At 35.3% G+C, this 9967-nt stretch overlaps 2 protein-coding genes across 4 annotated transcripts; both read left to right on the top strand.

The window, feature by feature from the left end:
- Positions 1–1518: 1518 nt before the first annotated feature.
- On the top strand, positions 1519–3230 carry LOC105219939 (uncharacterized). 2 transcript variants are annotated; one of them, XM_011196296.3, is made up of 3 exons: positions 1519–2222; positions 2300–2750; positions 2809–3230. In XM_011196296.3, the coding sequence occupies exons 2-3, from the start codon at positions 2460–2462 to the stop codon at positions 3181–3183; spliced, it is 666 nt and encodes a 221-aa protein (XP_011194598.1). In that variant the 5' UTR covers positions 1519–2222; positions 2300–2459; the 3' UTR covers positions 3184–3230. The 2 variants fall into 2 exon arrangements, with proteins under 2 accessions (XP_011194598.1, XP_011194597.1); XM_011196295.3 differs by having other exon boundaries at positions 1519–2750.
- Positions 3231–3354: 124 nt separating this feature from the next.
- On the top strand, positions 3355–5905 carry LOC105219940 (uncharacterized). Of its 2 annotated transcripts, XM_011196299.3 has the most exons (4): positions 3355–3610; positions 5171–5264; positions 5339–5603; positions 5665–5905. In XM_011196299.3, exons 2-4 carry the CDS (start codon positions 5175–5177, stop codon positions 5832–5834), a joined length of 525 nt encoding a protein of 174 aa, XP_011194601.1. In that variant the 5' UTR covers positions 3355–3610; positions 5171–5174; the 3' UTR covers positions 5835–5905. The 2 variants fall into 2 exon arrangements, with proteins under 2 accessions (XP_011194601.1, XP_011194600.1); XM_011196298.3 differs by lacking the exon at positions 3355–3610 and having other exon boundaries at positions 3638–5264.
- The last annotated feature ends 4062 nt before the right edge of the window (positions 5906–9967 follow it).

Genomic DNA, 9967 nt, shown 5'->3' with positions numbered 1-9967 from the left:
AAACGCGTTTTTCTCGAAACGAAATTTTTCAAAATTACTGACATCATAACTCAACGATACATTGACCGATCGTTTCAAATTTAAACTGAACAAATTTAAACTGAGTATCGAGTCGAAAAATGGTTCGATTCGATCGAAAAATTTTACGTCGGAATTATTGAATCCGTATCGAAAATAAAATTTACGATCACTTTGAACTCACTTACGACTCGAAAAAATACATTCCGCTGCTAATAGATAGATGTCGCTAAATACGAAATCATTGAATCCGCAAAATCGAAAATTTTGCTCGAAATCTATCCAATGGTGAATGAGTTGCAGAAATGTAAAAGAAATAAACCATTTGGAAGTTTTTATGTATACAATTACTGATGACGGACTAAATCATGTTTTAAATGGGTATTTTAAAGACGAGAGACAAAAACGGACTAAAAATAAAAATAAATTAAAAATGTTTAAAATCGATATAAAGTTGCCCACTCGAAATAGCGAAAGAATTTTCTTAAAGAGCCTCAGAGAATTTAATATTTTTTTATGGAAGAAATTTCTCAATAGTTAAATGTTAGTTTTAATTTTTTTTGATTAAAGCAAAAAGCACAGACACTTTTTCAAATTTGTCGCATTTGTCGATAAAACAGTTTTACGTTCTCACTTTGTGGTAAAGCAGTTTATCGACGGAATCAATGATTGCATGAACATTTTCGATCGAAAATCTTTATCGTATCGAAATCGAATTCGCTGCGGTTTCAATGATTAGGCCCAATGGTTTACTACGATCTTTTTGATTAGTTCAAAATTGTCTATTTGGCATTTAAAAAAGACCATTTCTTTACTTAAAAACGATTTTTTTTCAGAACTACGTCATTTTCTCAATTTTTGTTACTTTAAAAACCTTTTTGAATTTTTTGGTTTCAGCAACTCATTCGCCCGGAATCATGTCATCAGTTAGGGAACTTTTTTTTTGCATCTCCGAAGATAACATATAACCCCGTTATTTTTCAATATTGTAAAAAAAAAGTCTTAAAATGTAGCTGAAAATATACCTTATTATGTGCAAAAAACTTCGAAACAATCGATCGAGTACTTAAAAAAAAAAAAAAATCACGAAAATAGTCTAATTTTTGATAGGTTTCCATTACACCAATAAAGCCTTTAAGTGACAGTGAAATGGTTGTGTTATTGTGCCATTTTTAATTAAATGTTATGCTTAAAGAAAACCTTCCAAAAAGTATTCAAAAGAAGCATCAGAAAATATCATTAATTTCTTAAAAATATATATAAATAGTTGATAAAGCAAGTAATAATAAAACTGCAATTTTTTTTATAAAATCAAAAAATTTTGTTTTAAAATAAAAAAGGAAAAAATCACCATGCATTTGGACCACCCTTTACTAGAAAAATATATGTTCTGAATAAAGAAGAAATGCAGATAAATCGTACAAAGCGAGAATATATGCAGCAGTTGACCAATTAGTATTTTCATATATTGTACACAGTTACATATGTGGTTAAAGACATGAGTACATATTAGTATAGATATACCTACTACATATTGCTAGCTATATATGTGTTAAAATTGTCATAATGAAAAAATAAATGTAAAAGTTATTATTTTTTTCAAGGAAAGCACATTTATGTAATTAAATTTCTGTGAAATTCTTATTATTCTTGGTTAATCCAAGTCTTATTTGCAATAAACCAACGAGATGAGACTTAAATAAAGACACAAGCGTGTTTCTGCTGGCAACGCCGTGCAATGTTGGAAAGTTAAAGCATGGCGAAGACTATAATATGATAAAGCGATGATGACCGCTTGCTATTTGATGGGTTCTTGATATCAGAATTTTTACCTACCAAGTATATTTAAGCTAAGTTTTTTTACCTAACTAACTAGAGTAACCGATACGGTGACCTTATTTCAAATTTGTCTAGCACACTATGTATCTCATGTACCAGTATACATAGCCGTATGCCAACTCTTATTTACTTAGCTGTTTTTGACGGTCTCGACAACAAAGATATGTATGTATATTTGTAGCTTTTGTAAGGTACTTCGTTGTGTCTGCTTGTGTGTTTCTATAAAGTACCAAAATTTTGTGAAATATAATGTTAGAAAGAACAGTTAAAAAGCCGAAAGAAGAATATAATATTTCTGGTGTTACCTCAGAGAGAAAAACGGACTTTAGATTGTGTCGTCTTAAATTTGGGTCATCAAAATACTGGTATGAATAAATTTGAACCCACAGATCTGTAAACATCCCACTTTCTCAAGCTAAGATCATAATAACATACGTTTTAGATCTAGAAGTAAAAAAATCCCGTTCGTACCGAAGCCTCGAACCATCGCATGATCTTCTAATACGCTGAAAACCAGAACAGAAATATATATAATAGAAAACTGCGACGAAAATTATTGTTAGTTTCGCAAAGTAATATCAAACCGCGGAGTTGTATCGAAAATGAAAAACTTTATGCTACTCCTCTTGTTGACTTGTGTCTTCTTGGCAACCACAAATGGTGATGTACAAAATTCTGAGCAGGAGAATCGTTTGAAACTTGTAAGTCAACGTATTAGATCGCTGCGTGACAGTCTTGGTATTAAATTACCAGTAGACTCGAAGAAGCCGAAACCCGTTGCACCGGTGGGTGATGAAGACGATGAAGATCCGTGGGATTTCGGCGCATTCTTCGGGGAGTTCAGTAAAAAAGTGGGCGCGGTCGTTAAAAATGCCGTCGGAGATTTAATGGAAGTAGGTACTAACAGTAAAACCGCAAAATTTAGACTTTAATATTTCCTTTGCACTCCAGTGTGTTGATAATGTTTTCAAGTGCTTAAGACCGGGCGATGACAAGAAAGATAAGAAAAAGAAAAATACAGCAGAAGCTGGCGCAGCTGCTGCAAACTCAAAGCCCAAACCGGCAGAGGCGGTCAAACCAGTTGAACCAGTAGCTGATGGCGATAAGGGTAGCGTTGTGGCATCAAAACCAGCTTTGGAAAAGCTAACGGAAGCATTAGCAAAGCCAGCTGAGCTGGTAGGCGGTGCTGTCAATGCTGTAAAAGAAGATATTGCTCCTGAGAAACCAGCGCCAATAATTGTTGATGAGAAAGTAGATACCCCAAAAGTGGATAAAGTGAAACCCATCGATGCAATAGTGGACAATGCAGTAAAGCCGAAACCATAAATTAGTAAATAAATTAAAAAACAAGTATATAAAATATAAATACTATATTATATTCAAATAAATAAATATTCTTTAGTCTTAAAACGAAATAAAAATTAATTTTTTCCGCTTCTCTTCAACCCCGCAGTTAACCTTGAAAAGTGTAAATATTTGTATTAGACTGTACTTGGCGTCACAAGTGGTATATAAAAAGCGCCAAAATTAGCGGTAAATGCTGTTATTCCGGAAAATGTATTAATGTTGACACAGTTGTTTTGTTAATAAACATATTCACTTATTTATAAAAACAATATTTTTTTTTGTATCACTCTTATGTTTCTGGGTGTTGGAGCATTCTCGATTCTCTGCTAGTGGTTTTTGATATGCTGTGCAGTTTCGTTTCGAAGTGAAGGTGAAATCAATCGTTCGGTTCTCTAGTGTTTTTTTGGTATAAAATATAAAGAACTATTGTTATATGTAATAATGTGATGTACCACATAAGATTTGACTAAAAATATAATAATGAGATTATAGTATACAGTTGTCAGAAATAATTATTTTTCTAAATTTGAAGTAAATGTAGTGAATTGGAAAAATAAAATTCACTAAATTTTTACTGAGTATGCTAATTTGATAGTCATGACTCCATGTCCTTAGTTTTCAAGGAGAAATTGCCACGACTTTTATAAGTGATTGTTATTTTATGAGCTCAATCGTTTAATAGTGTTTTCATCTTAGTTTTTGATATTTTTGATAAATAAAAAGTTACCAGAAAAACAAATTAACGGAAAAGATGGCTAATCCGTACATTTTGTTTTATTCCTTCTTATAGTATATAACACGCTTCACAATTAAGGCATCATCATTTAATCTTTTTTTATCCGTCAAAAATACTCAGTTTGGTAGAATACTAAGTTTCAAATTGAATTGTTTCGTAGTAGTAATAACTTCAAGCCATTCGAATTTCAAAAGAGGTTCGAGAATCTGGTAAAACAAGATTTTACCCAGAGATAGATCGGACAGCATTATGTTATTTATTATTGGACACTCTGGTCTGAAATATTGAATTCAAAAAATTTTCCAACGACCTTCCAATGTTCGATGATTCTATACTTAGGATATGTTCGGTAGTTAAGCAAAAATATATTCGTATTCTTATTCCCTATTAGATCGATTTAATTTAATTGCTTTATTGAAGCGATGTCTTCAAAACTTAAGATCTTAGAAATCTGGGTTTATAGAGGCACTTTGTCCGAAATCCAATTATGAAATCAATTCTTATTTATGAAGTGCGCCTTGATATTGTCCAAAAAATTAAAGAATCTAATCGATATATCTTAAGGGGTTACATGGGTTTTGTCGGGTAAAAAAATACCTATTTTCAATTTTTTTTTCTATGTATAAACTTGTGGTTGAACGAAGGAAAGACAAAAAAGTAAAAATTGGAATTTTGGCAGACATTTTTTTTTTTAATAGTTGTAATTGAAAAAAAATGAAAATAAAATCCGTCGTTCAAGTACGAGTAAATTGGATCACGAACACCTGTGTTCATCAAGATGGGTTGAGTAGTTTTCAAGAACATTTGACAACCGACTTTGAAAACACGGTTCCGAAAAAAACGCGTTTAAAGTTTTGAGTAACAATAATACCTGACTTGGAGCGCACACCTTCCAAAGACTGTATCTCCGAAACTATTATTCGGATTGGCTTGAAAATTTAGGACAATATTCTTGAAATGTTGTAGAAATTAATAAGCCAAAAAACAAAAAATCGATTTTTTGAATCCACGAAACCCATGTAACCCCTTAAGTCGACTCCGACCGACTGGATTTGAAGACACAAGTATAGAGCGCATTAGATATATGATTCGGAAAGTGAATCATTAGGCGATATAGTTGAGGTTAGGTAATGTCCGACAACTGGTTTGCATAAAGCTTCTCTGGATATTAATAAATATATAATTCATCATTCATCTTCTATTTGAAATACACATATCTGGTTTTGAAAGTAAAATGATGACCCTACTTAGCAATAAAAATTGCTTCTTAAAACTGGTCCTTGTTATATCCGCTGTGACGGTTGTATTGGCAGAGCCAATGGAGGTAAATACGATGTCTATAGATCATCAAAACATTATATGAGATCCTCAAAATATTAAATATACCACATAAAACAGATCGTCTCGCAAACTGGACAAGCTCAACCATTTATTTTTATTGAGAGAATGAAGCCGGCAACAGGCGGAGCACTTCGTGGAGCACCATGCAATACAAATCGTACGGGACTCTATGTGATGTGGCAAAAACTGTTGGTGCGTGTGTCGTCACAATGGCAACAGTCGGTGTTGGCGAAGAGTTTTGGCGTTATGAAAGTGCCAACTGGACAGGAACTGACGCCTTATAGTGTTGAACAAGCAAAATTGAGAAATATCGCCGCAGAAGGTGAGTTCAATTAAATATTTAAAATTATAATGGAATGCTTTAATTTATGCTCTCACGACAGTTGAAATGGAGAAGCGCATCATTAACGCTGTACTCACGCTGATGCAGATATTATTGGCTCTGGATATTGCCATACTCTTGGGTGTGCTTGTAATGCTGCTCAGCTGCTGTTGTGAATCTAAGCAACCCAACAATGAAGCCATTGCACCAACGGAAGTTGTTAAGGTGTAGGCGCTTTCTATGTAAAATTAATTTACTTACCGTGGAGTTAACAAAAATAAATAATCTGCTTTGAAATATGAGTGAACTGAAAATTGTTAATTTCGTTTTCAAAAATTTATTATATTCAAATTTTTCTCGGCATTCAAATTCCGTGATCCATTTGATTTATGCAATTGCATCTCAGTGAGATGTCACTCACATTTAATTAACATTTGCACTCTAATTCAATGCCAGCCAATATTCTGTATTTGAATTCAAAACAACCAACTAATCATATCAATATGACTTCACCAACTTTTCAGCACAAATCAACGATGATATAACGAAATTCAGTTTAAACGCGTTAAAGCAAAAACAAGAGCAAAAAACAGCGAAAAACTAAAAACAATTTACATATTCAATGTTTTGTTAATAATTACCTTGGCGCATGTGTCTATAAATGACTGTGTTCGAAAGTGTACAGTTAACTTTCGATGTCAGTGCATTTTCATTAAATTGTCAACATTCATGTGTAGTTGTTGTTGTTGTTAAATACAAACCTAAAATTGTCATTTTCATTATGTCTATGCAGCACACATTCCACACAACCACACACACAAACATACCACGAACTAGCGGTCCGAACTCGGTTTTAAGCAAATATAGACGTCAAAATAAATACCATACATATCAACATAGTTCATATGAGTGTGTGTGTGTGCACGTAAATGGCGCTATATGCACAAACTTCAATCGATGAAGTGCTGCTTTTGAACATTTGTGACATTAATGCAGCAATTTCGATGGCTCACCGATGCGACAGGTGGGAATGCCGGTCGGTTGGTTGAGTTGGCTGTGTGTTTGGACTGAGTGTGGCACGAGGAACTCAGTTATTTAATAGCCGTATGCAATGTGGAGCTCTTTTAAATTTGTGTATATATTTGAATTTAAACTCATTAAATAATGCGTTGGGTGGAGATTTGCATAATTCATTGATGGTCTTGTTTATTTGTCTGACTTAATATTTATATAATTACTATATGTGCGGAAAAGTATTGGGCCTAAAAATGAAATAATATTCTTTTGAAAGAAAATTTTCGAACCAAATTTTTAGTCCGAAGAAGAGGAAATTGTTGAATTTGGATTTGGAGAATATGATTACCGGAAGACATGATTCCTTTAATTGATCGTTCATATCACACGGCCAATGATCCGGACCGATGTTTTCTATCTATAGCGATCTTTGTGGCCTTCCTGAACAGGGTAGTGTTGTTGTTGCAGCGAAAGAAAATATTTCCCAAATAATTTTGAATATTGCTGCATATTTGACAGTCCTTGGCTGGGACCGTTCCGATCACTTAGTACTGACTGTCGTGGGAACGTGTAATTGGGTTCCATCTAACGGGAGGCCCAGAAAACGAGCTGTTTCGATAGGGTCGGACCAAAGGGAAAGGGGTGTTAGATGAGTAGGGTTAAGGGGGCATGCAAAGATGTGGTTAGTGTTATGCGGCGACTCTTTGCATGCACAAGGGTCACTCTAGTTTAGCGAGCAACTCGTACGCCATTCACGGGGAGGGAGTCAATGAAGGTGTTAATAGCTCCTCTGTTAATGGCGTTCAGTGTTTGTCTATAGTTTATCGCATCCGAAGTCCTGTCGGTATATTCTTTTATTGATGTATTTCAGGAAGGTACTCTTGATGGCTCTGGAAGGCGGCTCAGCTTCCAGTACGTGACTGCAGGGATTATTTCGGCGAAAGCATCCCAACATAAACTGTTTGCATACGGGCCTCATTGTGAAGTTTCTCGACTGAAGACATCAAGAGGCAACCTGAACTGTCCGGATAGCGGTATTTTGACAGGTCTGAAGCTTCCCCATCTGCGTCCTACTGCATTCAGGCATCCATATTGTTGCTGCGTAGTTTTGGGGACCTCTTACCTTTTACGTCTACTGTCTTCCTTATGAGCAACATTCGATCTCTAGGGCTCGCTCTGAGGAATTATTACCTTCGAGGCTTCCAAGCGATCTCGTCGATTTTTCTATTTGCAGATTTGGCTATATGACAACTGCTAAGGTTAAAGAGAGAAAAGATTTATTGGAAGAAATACTCCAATAATGTCCCATGGCACTTTCTCATTGTGATGGTGTTGTAGTTCTAATTTCTCTTGCATGTCTCTACAATTGTCAAAAATACAGGGGTGCTCACTACTGCGGAAGTAAAGGCTCATTCAGTAGGATTATCTGTTGACATTCCACATTTTCCCATCACTTTCCTCTATTAACTGCTCAAGGAGATAATTATAAATATCATTAAAGATTTCGCCATAAATCAATATATGACCCAAAGTAATATTAAATTGATAATTGATTGGCAAATATTAAAGGTAAATCTAATGCCGATAAGCAAGTTACATGCACTGGCGCTTAGCAGTATATTAGTTTATTAACTATACAAACATTTATATATTAGTCAGGCTTTCATATAAACACATACATATAAATATACTCGGACATGTGTAATCCTGCTAAGCTCAAAGCAACAAGCAAATCAAACATATAATTTTCGAACCTTCGCCACCTGATAACATTTGATACTAATTGCTCACACATGCATGTTTGTAACAGTAAACTATGCACCCGCACACACACACAAGCAAATATTTACCCAACCACACATATTTATGTGGGTTAAAGCATAATTCAATAAATCAAAGGACACCAACTAAAATACTACCAAATCGACTACTTTACATATTTACATGCGAGCACACCAATTTACACGACCCGGTGACACCGAATATTATAAATGTGTTTTGCTGTTGTTGCAGTTAGCAGCAACCCGTCAAACTTCATTCACTGTGACGCACGATTGAATTAATGTTTGGCTAAAGGCTCAGACGGAAGTGTGGACAGACAGCCAGCAACTGTACTGTTGACATGATGACACGATATGGCGCGTCGACACAACGGTACATATTAAATCAAGTCATCAAAATAAATACGCTGGCATAGCTTAAAGCACGCGACAATAACGGCAACACCAACCAACCAAACAACAACAAAAATATTCATAATAATTAATAGGCTCTGGCGCACGGACTAACTACCCGTCTGTTACAAATATAACATGAATTAGGTGGATGCATGGTACAAGCGCTTTGAATTATATATTTAGTTAACTGCTTTTCGTATATGCGTAGTACTAAGTTGTCATTAGAAAATTTATGGTGAAAAGAAGCCTTTTGGAAAAATTTCGATGGCGTTTTAGTAGTTGGTCCGAGTATTGAAATCCAACGCAGAATCACTCTTGCCAACAGGTGCTACTTTGGACTGAGTAGGCAATTGAAAAGTAAAGTCCTCTCTCGACGAACCAAAATCAAACTCTATAAGTCGCTCATTATTCCCGTCCTGATGTATGGCGCTGAAGCGTGGACGATGACAACATCCGATGAGACGACTCTTGGGGTTTTCGAGAGAAAGGTTTTGCGCAAGATTTATGGTCCTCTAAACATTGGCAACGGCGAATACCGCAGACGATGGAACGATGAGCTGTACGATTTATACGACGACATTGACATAGTTCAGCGAATAAAAAGACAGCGGCTACGCTGGCTAGGTCATGTTGTACGGATGGAAGAAAACAATCCAGCTCTGAAAGTATTCGATGCAGTACCCGCTGGAGGAAGCCGCGGAAGAGGACGACCTCCACTCCGGTGGAAAGACCAAGTGCAAAGTGACCTGGCTTCACTTGGTGTTTCCAGTTGGCGCCAAAAAGCAAAAAGGAGGAATGAGTGGCGCGCTCTGGTGGATTCGGCTATAATCGCTTAAAGCGGTTCCTACGCCAAATATATATATATATAAACCAAGAAATGATGTTCTCAAGATTAATTCTGAAGTGTGTGGTAGCTTTGTTACTAGTGTTCGGTAAGATGAACTGATATTATATTGCTGATCAAGTTGCCAATAAAACACTCTCTGAATTGAAAGGTAGATGTTGAGGTTTAAGTCTATTGGTATAGTAAAAATTTCATCTATACAACCTTCCCTCGATAGATAATTTTTCTTATCATCCTATCTTGAAAAACCACAGATGTGATCTTCAATTTGTTGGATAACGTCAAAAGTAATATAAATAGATCGGTGAATGTTTAACGGAATTATATAT

This window comes from Zeugodacus cucurbitae, chromosome 4, assembly GCF_028554725.1.
Source record: "Zeugodacus cucurbitae isolate PBARC_wt_2022May chromosome 4, idZeuCucr1.2, whole genome shotgun sequence".
Classification (NCBI taxonomy): domain Eukaryota; kingdom Metazoa; phylum Arthropoda; class Insecta; order Diptera; family Tephritidae; genus Zeugodacus; species Zeugodacus cucurbitae.
This window is presented reverse-complemented; position numbering and strand designations above follow the sequence as displayed.

What these genes read in the sequence shown, in the direction of transcription:
- LOC105219939 (XM_011196296.3), top strand. Translation starts at nt 2,460, where the DNA reads ATGAAAAACTTTATGCTACTCCTCTTGTTGACTTGTGTCTTCTTGGCA. An exon ending in CCGTCGGAGATTTAATGGAA is followed by an intron (nt 2,751 to 2,808) that starts GTAGGTACTAAC and finishes TTTGCACTCCAG; the next exon opens with TGTGTTGATAATGTTTTCAA.
- LOC105219940 (XM_011196299.3), top strand. Translation starts at nt 5,175, where the DNA reads ATGATGACCCTACTTAGCAATAAAAATTGCTTCTTAAAACTGGTCCTT. An exon ending in TATTGGCAGAGCCAATGGAG is followed by an intron (nt 5,265 to 5,338) that starts GTAAATACGATG and finishes CACATAAAACAG; the next exon opens with ATCGTCTCGCAAACTGGACA. An exon ending in GAGAAATATCGCCGCAGAAG is followed by an intron (nt 5,604 to 5,664) that starts GTGAGTTCAATT and finishes CTCTCACGACAG; the next exon opens with TTGAAATGGAGAAGCGCATC.